The sequence below is a fragment of the Ranitomeya variabilis genome, chromosome 2 (assembly GCF_051348905.1).
Source record: "Ranitomeya variabilis isolate aRanVar5 chromosome 2, aRanVar5.hap1, whole genome shotgun sequence".
Classification (NCBI taxonomy): Eukaryota; Metazoa; Chordata; class Amphibia; order Anura; family Dendrobatidae; genus Ranitomeya; species Ranitomeya variabilis.
Window position 1 is genome coordinate 259705225 of NC_135233.1, and position 15446 is coordinate 259720670.

The window sequence follows — 15446 nt, forward strand, 5'->3', positions numbered from 1 at the left end:
CACTTTTTCACGCAGGGCCCTGTGGGATTGGATTTCTTTTTCCCCTAATAATAAAGACCTTCATGTAAAACTGCATTTTTTTGTTACTTGTGTTATTCTTGCCTAATATTTACATTTGTTTGGTGATCTGAAACATTTAACTGTGACAGACATGCAAAAGAATAGGAAGTCAGGAAGAGGCAAACACTTTTTCACACCACTGTACATGCGAGTACAGCTCTATGGGGAGACGTACACGTATATACTTAGCAGTCCCCATCACAGCTGTACACAAATGCAGATCCACTAAGCAGCTCCTATTGTGTGAGCAGAGCCGCACGCACAATCTGTTGTGTGCAGTAACGTTCACAGTAGAGATCCCATATGGGGTATACAGATCAGGAGAGGAGGAAATCGGCACCAGCGATATCTCATGAGCTGTTGTAACGAGACGTTATGTCATCCTGGGCACTCGCAACTTGCTGATACGAGCACATTACACTGGTTCTAACTAGGCAGAGGGAGCAATTTCTAGGCATAATCTCTTATGTTTGTGATTAGGATCTTTCATCTATGTTTTATTGTTCATTACTAAGCCCCAGTCACATTCAGAGCTGCAATCACAATGCACATCCTTCCACCTGGCATTGTGTCCATACTGTCAGTGAATACAACAGGAGCTGAACAACTACAATGCAATGCAATCACTGTGAGAGTCCAGCTCAGCCTATGAGGGTCCTCTTGTTTCTGGGAGTCCTTCATTTGGATTCTTTTCGGCATGGATAATTTACCTTCCGCGCTGAAGACTTCAATCAATTCCTGTGCACACTATCAGATTTGTATTGGGGTGTATGAGCAGGTTCTCGCCATCCCTGTGCGGAGCTCTCGGAGAAAGATAAATTAGAGTGCCGTCCTCAATCCCAACCAAATAAATCCTCTTCTTCTGGGGATGATGAATTACAGCAGGTAAGGCTGTCCAGCCTCAGAAAGCAAATGAGCAGGGAATGTTACACCTGGCCGTCCTGCATTGTGTACAGGGGCACAATGTCACCCTGTCATGTTGGACACGTAGCACAATCAGACAGCATCTAGTTATATGGATTTTTGGGGAAATAATCTACAACTTGCATCAAATTCGTTCACCTTTTAATCATCCTGGGCTTAGGAGTCCAGTGGAAAAAACCTGAGGTAGAAACACAATGAACATATACTCTGCTATAAGTAAGTAAAAAGCAATAGTGCATATAAAGAACATGAGTTACTTAGTAAACACTTTTTTTTTTTTTTTTTAAATCACAAAAAGCATTAAAAAAAAGCTATCCCACCAGAGCCAATGTGTACCCAGTTATGATGGTCATAACCTCTAGTATTAAAACCTTACCATGTATCCGAAATGACTGGATATAAAGTTTTATAGTTCCCAATTGATGGGTATCCATATTCAGCACCCGGTCTTGCTCTGCCCTTATTCACACCGACGTTACTTTGACACATGGCAAGGTTTTAATACTGGAGGTTATGACCATCCCGATTTAGGTATACCTTGGCACTGGTGAGGTGGCTTTTATGCTTTTACGCTTTTTTTTTTTAAATCAGAAATAGTGTTTACTTAGTACTTGATGTTGTTTATATGCACTATATACTAACTACTATTATTTATATGCACTATTACCTTCTACTTACAACAGGGTAAGGCTACTTTCCCACTTGCGTCGGTACGGGTCCTTCGCTATGCGTCGGGCCGACGTACCAACGCACGTTGTGAAATTTCTACACGACATGGGCAGCGGATGCAGTTTTTCTACGCATCCGCTGCCCATTCTGAAGTCCGGGGAGGAGGGGGCGGAGTTATGGCCGCGCATGCGCTGTAGAAAATGGCGGACGCGATGGACAAAAAAACGCTGCATTGAACTTTTTTTGTGACGGTCCGCCAAAAAATGACAAACGCAATGTGTGGCCATCCGTCGCGATCCATCGCTAATACAAGTCTATGGGTAAAAAACGCATCCTGCGAGCACATTTGCAGGATCCGTTTTTTGCCCAAAACGACGGATTGCAAAAAACTCAAGTGTGAAAGTAGCCTAATTGTTAATTTTGTTTCTGTCTTAGGTTTTGTCTGTTTAATGGCCAGTGCGAACATCCTCCTACACATTGCATGATTACCCAACTTCTAAAGCAAAACTGAAAGAAATTAACTGGATTATGATTATCCAGTGGGCGGTCTCTTCAGTGATTGACATTCTTCCTGTTGTAGTCTTTTCATTCACATATAATCAGGCTGGTCTTAGGAGTCCAGTGGGCGGTCTCTTCAGTGATGGGCATCCTTCCTGTTGCAGTCTGTTCATTCACCTCTAATCAGGCTGGGCTTAGGAGTCCAGTGGGCAGTCTATTAAGGTACTGATGGCCTCCCACATTTGTGTGCATGCAGATATAGCTGTTAATCACCAGTTAAGACCACCCACTGGATTTCTAAGCCCAGAAATTATCAAATGTTTTAATGAATAAATGACTAAGGGTATGTGTCCACGTTCAGGATGGCCGGCGGTATGGACAGAGCGGCAAACCCGCTCGGCGCTAAGCCCTGCCCCCGTCTGTGACGCGATGATGCCGGATGTGTTCATTGTACACATCCGGCATCATCGCACCCCACGCATAGGGCCCTGTGATTTACATTGCGGCGGCGCAGCGTCGCCGCAAGGTATACGGACATGCTGCGATCTAAAAAGACGCGCATCATGTCCGGAATCGCAGGGCCGCTGGGTGCGTTTTACCAAGCATAGTGGAGACGGGATTTGATAAAATCCCCTTCACTATGCTGGAACATCTGGGCGCTGCGTGTTTGACGCTGCGGCTCTGTGCAGCGTCAAACACGCAGCGTTTCCTGCACGTGGCAACAGCCTATATGTGCTGACATGCAAATAACTTGTTCAGAGAGGAAGAGGGCAGATACTCTAACGCCACCTCTTGGATGTAGCAATCCTAAAAGTCAAGACTTACCCTTTAATGAGTCTTACGTCAGTACATTGGATAGAAGCCAAACCAGACCCCCCATATGCAGGTGTGTTTTGGGGTCTTTGCCCCTCCTCAGCTTAAGACTGGAGGTGTGATTGGGCTGGGGGAAAGGTCACCAAAAGTGGTTAAAATGGAAATGTTTTTCCTTGTGGAGAATAGATATACTGAGGCTTTTACTACAAAAGTAGGGTTTAATGTGCTCGGCTCATTTTGCTTGTATGGTTTACCAATATTAATAAATCTCCCCCCAATGTGCTACCCATACAACTCCTCACTGGATCGCCATTGACCTTGAACTGTTCGGCGCTTGCATCTGCTCATCAGCCAAGGATAATCCTTCTGCTCAGTGTGTGATGCACAGGGAATAAAGAATAGGGAGAAAGGTTAGAGGAAGAGTTTTTAAGCTGCTACCTGGGGACCGTATGCAAATAACACCCTTCTACTGAAGGCAGAGTTAATTCTCCTGGATATAGCCACGATTAATTAAAAACATTTGGTTGGCAACCATCCCTCACCACTTAAATGTCAATCCAGTAAGACAGACTTTCTTAAAGCGCCAGGAATGAGCTGTGATGCATACCGTCCATAGGTTTGCAGGTCCCGGCTCCAGCTGAGAAGGTCCCCTAACCTCTGTGCCGAGGGCAATGTCCTGGCCACTAGTGATTTTATTCTCAGGAACAATCAGAGACAAATAGATTTGGCAGCAAAAGGAGCGCTTTAAGGAAAATGACCAAATAGATTGTGAGACGGCTAGTGATGAGCGAATATACTCGTTACTCGAGATTTCCCGAGCACGCTCGGGTGTCCTCCGAGTATTTTTAAGTGCTCGGAGATTTAGGTTTTTTCGCCGCAGCTGGATGATTTACAGCTACTAGCCTGCTTGATTACATGTGGGGATTCCCTAGCAACCAGGCAACCCCCACATGTACTCAGCCTGGCTAATAGCTGTAAATCATTCAGCTGAGGCGATGAAAACTAAATCTCCAAGCACTAAAAAATACTCAGAGGACCCCCGAGCGTGCTCGGGAAATCTCGAGTAACGAGTATATTCGCTCATCACTAGAGACGGCTTTAAATGGTTCATGAAGTATAGTCAGAATTGTGAATCCTTCCTCCTCCTGTTTACAGCAGGTCACAAATAAGGAAGGGGGTCTGTAATGGGCACAAGAGTGGCCGCCTGACTGCTGGGGATTAAAGGCCCCCCAGGCTTCAGGAAGCTCAGCAAGCAATTAATTACACATCCGGTGACATTTCAATGACCGGTGAGGGATAAGAATAATTAGCAGCAGAACAATACAGGTGCACGAGGGGCTACAATACTGTGCCCCCAAGAGTCCACATCTTATCTCAGATGTGACACTTCCCACTAGCGGTCTCAGCGACTTGAGATACAGGAATCTTAATAAGAAATGAGCGGCTACCTAGAGGACAGGGAGATGGGCCACAGATTCACATTATGTGACCCAATAACACAGTAATTACAGAAAATGTGATTGTTCAGGCTGCGTTCAGACGGAATGGCCTCTATGATCATCCATCTGATCCTATGCATCCCCCCAGCTGCGATCCAGATGCCACTGGAGGTGGATGTCAGACTACCACGGGCTCCAATAGATAGTGTAGATGACTTATAGACCTAGAGCTGGGACAAATAAAGTAGTGTTAAAGGGAACAGCTCAATGTTTGCAGTTATTTAGCCACTATCCATATTGCTGGATTGGTTGACAAGGGTTAATTACATTATTAGAAAAGACGACTCAGAGCAGAAATCATAACCCAATTCTCTGTCCTTCCTCATCATATGTTGTCAGAAAGAATAGTCCATAGTGAATATCATTGTATAGGCCCCAGTCTGACCCTATGGAGACAATGTAGAGACTGAGGACTCTGAGGTTAATAAGCGGAAGCGTCTCACACTCTTGTCTTTACTCATTAATCTCCGGTCTGTCCATTTGTAATATAATATTACAGGGGTTTGCTCACTGAATAATGCTGATATCTGCAGCTGCTATATAAATGCACTGTGTATGGCAGTGACTGGAGCGAACACCTTATGGATATTTCACTACAAGGATTAGATGCGACACTTGTATTTTAGATATACACGTGGTAGTAAAATTCTCATGTACAGATCTGCAGAGCTTTACTCCCACTATTTCATCCATATTTTACTATCTGTGATGCACTGTTTGAGTGTGTGGCATGAATCCATTGAGAGGATATAAATTGTGGTTTTTCACAGTGATTGGGAAGTGAAAATGCATGAGATTGTAATTCATTGGTGTTTTGCAGCCTGTGGAAAGCTGACGGGCATCAGCGAGCCGGTCACAGTCAAGGCATCTGGATCCAGATTTGGTTCTTGGATGACGGATCCTTTGGCTCCCGAAGGAGATAACAGGGTAAGTGGCATTTATCTTCTATATCATCTTCAACAATGGCCACAAATGGGGAGATCCCTCAAGTGAACAGGCAGAGGAGGAAGTGATGAGTACGAAACAGGAATAGGAGGACACAGACATCACCCAACAAGTACAGACGGAAGAGGCCATTACCCAACAGGGAGAGGAGGAAGAGGCCATCCCCCAACAGGGAGAGGAAGAAGAGGCCATCACGCCCAACAGGGAAAGAAGGAAGAGGCCATCACACCCAACAGGGAAAGAAGGAAGAGGCCATCACACCCAACAGGGAAAGAAGGAAGAGGCCATCACACCCAACAGGGAAAGAAGGAAGAGGCCATCACACCCAACAGGGAAAGAAGGAAGAGGCCATCACACCCAACAGGGAGAGGAAGAAGCAGCCATCGCCCAAAAGGGAGAGGAGGAAGCGACCATCACCCAACAGGGAGAGGAGGAAGGGGCCATCACCAAACATCCTAGAATCTAGTACTGCTCACAGGCACTATTTTTATTGTATATACAGTTGAAACCAGAAGTTTACATACACTATATGAAAAGACACATATGGATGTTTTTCTCAATAGCTGACATGAAAATAGAATAAACCTTTCCCGATTTAGGTCAAGTCTGATTAACATAATTATTAATATTTGCCAAATGCCAGAATGAGAGCGAGAGAGAATATTTTAAGCCATTATTATTACTTACTGCAAAGTCAAAAGTTTGCATACATTTCATTAGTATTTGGTACTACTGCCCTTAAACTGAATGACTTGGGTCAGACGTTTGGGATATTCTTCCACTAGCTTCTCACAATACTTGGTTGGAATTTGCGCCCATTCCTCCTGACAAAACTGTTGTAACTGATCCAGGTTTGTAGGTTGCCTTGTTCACAACTGCCTTTTCAGCTATGAACAAAAATCTTTCAATAGGATTGAGATCAGGGCTTTGTGATGACCACTCCAAAACATTGACTTTGTTATCTATAAGCCACTTTACCATTTTGGCAGTATGCTTCGGGTCATTGTCCATTTGGAAGACCCATTTCCACCCAAGCTTTAACTTCTTGGATGATGTCTTGAGATGTTGTTTTAGTATTGCCATGTAATCTTCTTTTCTCATGATGCCATCTATTTTGTGAAGTGCACCAGTCCCTCCTGCAACAAAACAAACAACATGATGCTGCCACCCCCGTGTTTCACAGATGGCATGGTGTTCTTAGGCTTCTAAGCTTCTCCCTTTTTCCTCCAAACGTAACGATGGTCATTATGCCCAAAAAGTTCAATTTTAGTTTCATCAGACCACAGGACATGTCCCCAAAAATTAAGGTTGTTGTTCCTGTGTTCATTTGCCAACATTAATCTGGCTGTTTTATGTTTCTTTTGGAGTAATGGCTTCTTCCTGGCAGAGTGGCCTTTCCATGTTGCAGTACTCATTTCACTGTGGTTATTGACACAATCTTACCAGTTTCCGCCATAATCTTCACATGATCTTTTGCTTTTGTCCTTGGGTTGATATGCACATGTCGGACCAAAGCACTTTCATCTCTGGGACACAGAACCAGTCTCCATCCTGAGCGGTGTGATGGCTGGACATTCCCATCTTGTTTGTACTTGCGTATAATTGTTTGTACAGATGAACGAGGCACCTTCAGGGATCTTGAAATTGTACCCAAGGATGAGCCATACTTGTGTGAGTCCACAATTCTCTTCTTGATACCTTGGCTGATTTCTTTAGACTTTCCCATGATGCTACACAAAGAAGTGTGTTTCAGGTGTGCATTAAAATACATCTACAGGTGTGTCTCTTAGGCTGGTTTCACACTTGCGTTTTGATCTGCAGCGTTTTAGCGCTAAAAAACGCATGCGTTTTTTCCCTATACTTAACATTAAAAACCGCATGCGTTTTTTAGCGTGCGTTTTGACGCGTTTTCGGCAACGCATGCGTTTTTTGACGCGTGCGTTCATTTGCAGAAATGCAACATGTAGTAATTTCTAGCGGCGTTTTTTTGCCGCAAAAAAACGCATGCGTTTATTCGCGGCAAAAAAATGCATTGTTGTCTATGTAAACGCATGCGTTTTTAAGCACATGCGTTTGCTTACGTTAAAAACGCATGCATTTTTTTAGAAAAACACAAGAAAACACAAGAAAAAACAAGAAAACCCTAACCCTAAACACAAGAAAACCCTAACCCTAACCCTAGGGTTACTGGGGATCCTAACCCTAACCCTAAGGTTAGGATCCCTAGTAACCCTAGGGATCCTAACCCTAACCCTTAGGGTTAGGGTTACGATCCTAAACCTTAGGGTTAGGGTTAGGATCCCTAGGGTTAGGGTTAGGATCCCTAGGGTTAGGGTTAGGATCCCTAGGGTTAGGGGTAGGGGTAGGGTTAGGGTTAGGATCCCTAGGGTTACTAGGGATCCTAACCCTAACCCTAGCTATTTCTGTTTTTAGTGGGTTTTCTAGTTGATTTTGATGATTGGCAGCTGTCACACACTTCTCAGCATGCGTTTAAAAAACGCAAACGCAGGAAAAAACGCATGTAAACGCCGCAAAACGCCGCTTTTTTTCTGCATGCAAAAACGCATGCATCTAAAAAACGCGGCGTTTTGCCACGTTTACATGCGTTTTTTCACCACATGCGTTTTTTTTAAAAACGCTGCAGATCAAAACGCAAGTGTGAAACCAGCCTTACTCAGGTTTTTTGGCAACATCTATCAGAAGCTTCCAAACACATGACATCATCATATGGGCAGTCCAGAATTGTTTAAAGAAATAGTATTCTTAGTGTATGTAAACTTTCGACTTTGCAGTAAGTAATAAAAATGCCTTAAAACACTTTCTCATTATTCTGGTATTTGGCAAGTATTACTAAATATGGTAATCCTTATTGACCTAAAATGGGAAAGGTTTATTCTGATTTCATTTCAGATACTGAGAAAAACATGCATGTGTGTCTTTTCATATAGTGTATGTAAACTTCTAGTTTCAGCTGTAACTAGTTCTACTAGTGCCTCTCATACTAGGTGTTACTATTACAAGATGAAAATTGGTGCCAATGTGGTCTTTATTGGAAAGCAGCTCCCTCCTCTAGATGTATGGTGATTGCTTCTGTATGGCAATCTCCCAGTGTAGTGGGCACTAGTCCCCTGGGCCACCAGTTGCATCTTTCCTGCAGTATGAGATGCCACCTCAGTTACTGGTATGTGGTGAGCTCGGCAATGCCGGCCATGTGAACAGAGAGGAGATGAGGTGGAAATAGGCACGGGGCATCTAGATGTAAGTGGGCACCCTCTGGTCTGAAATCTCACTGGCTTGTAGGTAAAGGTGCCGAGGGGAAATTCTTTTTATGAGATTTTTGTTGGAAATGTCATATGTAAATGCGGTAGCCGGTGGGTGCATGAGCCTCACCGTCTGTCGCTGCAGGGGCGTATTCACGCAGACACTGAATGGAAAAATTTGGAGAAACCATGGGGGGCCTTTGAAGATCTCTGTCATCAGTGAATATGAAGATGGATCTAAGATCATTTATCCGATGTTACTCCTTACCATTAAAAGGATCCTAGATCTCGCAGTGCTTTTAGGGACTTGCTTGAAACATCAATGCCGCAATGAATACACACCTCCCTGAAATAATCGGTACTGCTGTAGAGCCTACTCCTTCATTCATTCCCAGTCTGTGGCCACCTACTACACTAGTATATATCTCCTGAAATACTCTGTGGACCCTGCTTATTCCACTATTTAATGCAGTCCGTGCCCTCAGAATGTGACTACATGCCACTAGTCAGCCCCGGCCTTACTTAGTTTTCACATGTGTACATAGGATGGCTTATTATCCCACTCCTCTCCTGAGATACTCTGTGCTGCTGTAAATAATTAATACTTTAACATGTTTGTTCTTTGGCCCAGCAGGTCTGGTACATGGATGGATATCACAATAACCGTTTTGTAAGGGAGTACAAGTCTATGGAGGACTTTATGAACAGCGACAACTTTACCTCTCACCGCCTCCCCCACCCTTGGTCTGGGACTGGTCAGGTTGTATATAACGGATCCATATATTTCAATAAATTCCAAAGTCACATCATCATCAGATTTGACTTGAAGTCAGAGACAATCCTGAAGACTCGTAGCTTAGACTCAGCTGGTTACACCAATGTCTACCACTATGCATGGGGGGGCCAGTCGGACATAGACATTATGGTGGATGAAAATGGGCTATGGGTGGTTTATGCCACAAATCAAAATGCTGGGAACATTGTGATCAGCAAACTGGACCCCAATACACTGCAGATATTGAAGACTTGGAATACAGGTTACCCCAAGAGAAGCGCTGGCGAGGCCTTCATGATCTGCGGCACTCTCTATGTCACCAATGGATATTCTGGAGGAACCAAAGTGCACTACGCTTACCAGACCAACACGTCCAACTATGAATACATTGACATCCCGTTCCAAAACAGATATTCCCACATCTCCATGTTGGACTACAATCCCAAGGATCGTGCTCTGTATGCCTGGAATAATGGACACCAGGTCCTCTACAATGTCACCCTGTTTCATGTTATCAGGTCCGACGAGTTGTAGCCAAATTTGCTGCCCATGAATGAACTGACCAAAAAAAGAAAAAAAAAAAAAGAATAAAAAAAATCAAACACAAAAAGAAAACCACTAGGGTGAAAAGAACTCAAGATATAGAAAAAAAATGGCTGCCAAAACTGAACCTTCCTTCTATACGTTCCGACCGGATCTTATGATTCCCCTGAAACGTGAACAGAATCCTGGGAAACGTTACATTTTAATACCACAAAGATGACGGAGATCACAAATAATCTGCTGCACTCGATCTAAGACAAAACCTTCTATACAAGGCAGTGACTGTTTGCTACGATGGACAATGCTCTACAGAGGCGCTGTCGGGTTCAAGTCGTTACTATGTGGAGAGCAGAGACTTTCTATCATTGCAGAGATCGAACTAACCGCGGCTTGAGCGTCGCCATTGGTGAAGGATGTATTGTTAGAGAAAGATGAATAAATCTATCCAGGATCTATAGAGATATATATGAAGGGGCCGCGGCTCCACGAGTATTCGTAGTAGAGAAGCTCTCTCCTAATCGCAGTGGATTGCGGTCGGTATTGCGGCAATATCAGTAGATTGTCCATATTGTTTAAACTTATGTATCATGTATAATGTCTGTCGTTCTGAAGTATTCCGCTGTATTTGTCTGTTCACGCGATGAATGTCGTTCAGTTTGAAGTAGTTTGGATTTATTAACAGCAATGAATTTCGTTTCTGTAAAAATTATAAAAGAAAAATGAAGAAAAATATTTATGACATATAATCTATACATAGGGATATGTGCGAGTAGAGCAGGTCGTTCTCAGTCACGCTTTAACCTGAGGAAATGCTTGGTAGAGATTACATCCGTTCATAGGAACATGATGGGGTAGATCCTTCCTCCCACATCCAGTACATGTCGGGGGACACGCCGGGGTTTTGTTTTATAATGACTGTATTATTATTATTATTACTCCACCTTTCATGAGAAAACACCGAACCACAAGATACAGGACAAAGCGATTTGTATGATCCACAACTATGTAAAGAACAATAAAAAGAGATATTAGACCCTGCGCCTGCTTTATATTGGACGTTGTGCCCCGACGGGTCACTACTGTGGTGGGGGTCCCGGACAGGACTTCTAGGATTGGTTACCGACTGCATCATCATCTCTGAGTTCAGCATGGTGTTACTCTGCTGCAGTCCCGGTTGTTACCTGTTACTGTACCACGGGCCTGATTGTTACCATGTTGCAGCCCCAATTGTTACCGCCACAATGTTCTCAAATCTATAGATTGGATACAATGGTAGCAACATAAATTGAACCATGAGATAAAGTGATCTTAGTGTCAGGACATAGGGTCCAGTTAGTTATTGCTTTTGTGTCTGTTTTATGTTGAGCTCTTAATGTTTTACTCTATATTCATCTTCACAATTGCCCCCTTTTTTTTAAGTCTTTTTCATATGCGGTACCTGTAATTTTTTTTTTAGTTCATCATTGTGAACAGGGTTGAGTTGTTCCAGATGTTTTCATCTGTTTCATTATTTGTGACCCGCTTCCTCCCTTTTCTCAACCGTGGAGCGATTCTTATATACGTCGGAAATGTTGGCACAACTTTTGCACCGTTTTGTGAAAATGAGCAACTTTTGCGTTAAAATGTCACAAGAAAAAAAGGTGAAAGACAAAAAGACCACTTTTGACTTAATGCAAAATGCATGAAACTCGTGCACCATTTTGAAGAGTAAGCAAACATTTGCAACAAAAACAACACAAAAGAGAAAATTGGCTTAAAAAAAAACGACCTGTCAGATGACAACTCGGGGCCATGGTCATCTGACACCACTACTTGTTAGACATTTCAATCAATCGTTTCCTAGACGACCGTTCACGCGGTCAGAGAGCACACACAGATGCACACGTTTGTCACATGATTGCCGCAGGCGCCTGCAGAGCCGCAATCTCCTCTGAATAAAGAGAAATCACCAATCCAACGTGTCCCTTCTGGACCAGCATCACACTTGGAGCGGTGCTGCGCTCCCTGCCCCCGTCCAGATCTAAGCCCTCATTGTATTTTCTTCCAGCCGTAGAATGTCCCCCTCATTACTGGAGCAGACCACGGGCCGTGACGCTTTCAAGACGTACCCAGTTGGAGACCACCCGCTGGGTTTGGACATTCGGGCCCTTAAAGGCAAATGCCAGCTGACAAAGAGCAAAGTCGGATGAAAGCTGCAATTAACGGCTCCACAATATCCTGATGGCAGTCTGACATTTCTCCTCCACACTCTGATGTCATCCATGTAGGACAATAGGAACTGGAGGCGATATTACACCTGAATGTTCTCCAGGAAAGCTTTCCAAGAGCGCGGATGGGGGGCACAATGTACCTGGGCCCAGATAATCCAGTCCTATAAATTACTACTCAGTGTGGTGTCAGGAGTCCAATGAGTGGTCCTAGCCGTGATTGACAGCTGCCCCTATATGACTATACCACCTCTTGGACCCCAAAGCTTAGAATGAGCAAGAGCTTATAAGTTGTACCCAACCTTTCCCATAAAAGTATAAACCATTCTGCTCTATACAATCGCTTTCACACTTGGCTCTCGTCACAAACCACATCTGTACACTTCCCATTCACTAGAAAAAAACCAATCTGACCAGTGGGCAGCGTTACTATTCCCATTAGCAGGGCAGTCGGTGATATTCCATTCACTGGCATCCAGAAAAAGTGCACACTGCGCAGTATATATATTTATGTCTGCAACGTGAGCTTATACATAGTGATGCCACAGTCTGGTACCCATCACCGGCTTCTCCCAGCATATAACATACAGCCTAGCCTAGCGCCGCTCACACAGGTAATAATTCCGCTGTCTTCGATGACATTATTAATCATTTAGGCTGTAGTCATATAAGGACATTTGCACCTTTTTGGGTGGCGGGGCTTACTATATAGAGGGCTGTATGACCGCGAATATCACATCCCAGTTACTTCATATACTGCAACTCTCCAAAGTTACACAATGTCACCCACAGATGCAATAGGGGAAGGCGCCTCGCCTGTGTCCCCCGCCTCTGACCACCTCTAGCAGGACAGGGGAAGTGCCATCATTCCACGCAACCTCATTGCCTCAGAGGGCCACAGAAGAGAAATACTTGCTTTTTTTAATGTGTCGCACTGTCCCCAAAAACAGCTCCACAAAGCAGCTCTGACGATGGAAAGGTCAGATGCAAAATGTCATTGTGGATGTGTTATCCATAGGCTTCCCATGGTTCTCTAAAAATAGCAGCGGCCTGTGAATCCCAGGAGAGATTTTCTTTCAGTAAAGTGGAACAGGAAAAAAATGCTGGACTGGAAACACGTCCAGAAATAATGGATCTCAACGGGGAGGCTGTGCAGCCGCAGAGACAATACCGAATACATTAGGAAACCAGTCATTGTACTACTATCCTCATCAACCACAGTCACTGTACTACAACACTCATCATCCAGTCATTATAGTACTGTCCTCATCATTCACAGTCATTGTATCCTCATCATCTAGTCATTGTACTAATTGTACTACTATCCTCATCATCCACATGTATTGTTATACTATCCTCATCATCCACAGTCATTATACTACTGTCTTCATCATCCAGTCATTGTATCCTCATTATCTAATTATTGTTCTATCTTCATTATCCAGTGACTGTACTACTATCCTCATCATCAGTCGTACTACTATCCTTGTCAGTCATTGTATTACTGTTCTCATCATCCAGTTATTGTATGCTCATCATCCAGTTATTGTACTACTATCCTCATCATCCAGTGGCTGTACTTCTATCCTCATCATCCAGTCATTGTATCATCATCCACATTTATTGTTCTACTATCCTCATCATCTAGTCATTATACTACTGTACTCATTATCCACATTCATTGTCTTCATCATCCAAAGTCATTGTACTACTATCCTCATCATCCACAATGATTGCACTACTATCCTCCTCCACTGTCATTGTACTACTATTCTCAATATTATCCTCCATTCTTAGCACTGCATCTACCACCAGTTCCTTGCATCAATATTTGGAGGGGGCGTTACATGAGCGGATCAGCTGCAGCATTCACATTTTATCCGAGCCCATCAATAAAAGTTGTCAAAAAGATGGAAACCCTTTTACCTCTTGGACTATGACCTTAAACCATCAACACCCTCCTCTCCTAAAATACTTTGTGCTGCTGTCAAACTACTCCTTACTCAATGTAACTCCCAGTCTATGATGCAAGACTCGATCTGCATACTCCCCTTTTTGGTGCCGTATTATCCCTGCAATGTTCATGATAGGGACTCCATCTCCGTCCCTCCATAAATCACTGTGATAAGAGCACCTTTTTCAGCAGGTCACTAAGCAATTAGATATTTTGGACCAGACCTGACCTGCCAGCCTTATTGATTACCATTACCATCAGTATTTCTTGGTCGGACTTTGCAGTGTATATTGATCTGTGTGAACCTGACCCACATAACCCATTAAATCAGAGACAGATTTCAGGGGCTGAATAAACAAAATCATTACCAGAAACGCGTTGCACAAACTGTCGGCGAGAAAGTGATTAAGACACAATGGTTGTGCAGATTAGCTGGCGCTCGCCATCCGCTGATGACCCTTATTTCACAGCTAGAAGCGATCTGTCATCTAGGCACAATGAAAGAATAAATTGCTACAGACTAATTACCTGCTCAATGTGGCTGAACCTGGAAAACAGCGCACAAAGGCCAGCACAAACACTCTGCCAGCGGGCAATTAACATTTCCAAAATGTTACAACTCCTTACCCCTGATATCTACAAATCACCTCTAGAAGGGTTGGCGGAGCCATTGTGGGACAGGGTCGATATAATGAGATCTCTCCCTGGTGTGTATTGTGTGTCCTAGCCAACCAGATCATCATACAGGGAGCAGATCCGCGACTGCCTCTTCTTATTTAACAAGATGATGATTTCTTCACAGTCCGAGCTATGCGAAGTATTGCGAAGTATTACAGAATATTTCTAGAATATTCAAAACTGACCGAGACGGAGGTGTCAGTTTCTGGGGCACAGTACAGAATCCGCAGAAGGGCCCCTCCGGGCATATATAATATTGGCATTATTCTAGGTGTCAGGAATCTTAGGCTCAGAGCCGGTGCAGCCCTAACCCCCAATAATCCCAACAGAGCTGGAAAAGCACAGAGTGCCCTCGTTCGACTATTCTAGACCATATTGGCTGGTGATTCTATATAGGCCAAGGCTAAGACTTAAGGGGTGTTACCCAATTTTCCCATATACCAAGAATAACAGCTTGCCTGTAGTGCTACATCCAACCAACTATTCACATTAAGAGAACATTAAAGGGTTATTCCATCACAGCACAGATACGCCATAAATGTCTGATGGGTGCAGGACCCAACTATACCCAGACCAGTACCCAACTCCTCCATTCATTCCTCATCGGGCTGGACAGAGGTC

At 43.8% G+C, this 15446-nt stretch overlaps 1 protein-coding gene across 6 annotated transcripts in view; it reads left to right on the forward strand.

Annotated features, from left to right (window-relative positions):
- OLFM1 (olfactomedin 1) overlaps positions 1–11024 on the forward strand; it is a 97548-nt gene extending 86524 nt beyond the window's left edge. For all 6 annotated transcript variants that reach the window (XM_077284779.1, XM_077284780.1, XM_077284778.1 and 3 more), the window contains 2 exons: positions 5284–5390; positions 9303–11024. In XM_077284779.1, coding sequence (XP_077140894.1) covers positions 5284–5390; positions 9303–9977 — 782 coding nt within the window. In that variant the 3' untranslated portion in view covers positions 9978–11024. The remainder of the gene's footprint in view (positions 1–5283; positions 5391–9302) is intronic.
- The last annotated feature ends 4422 nt before the right edge of the window (positions 11025–15446 follow it).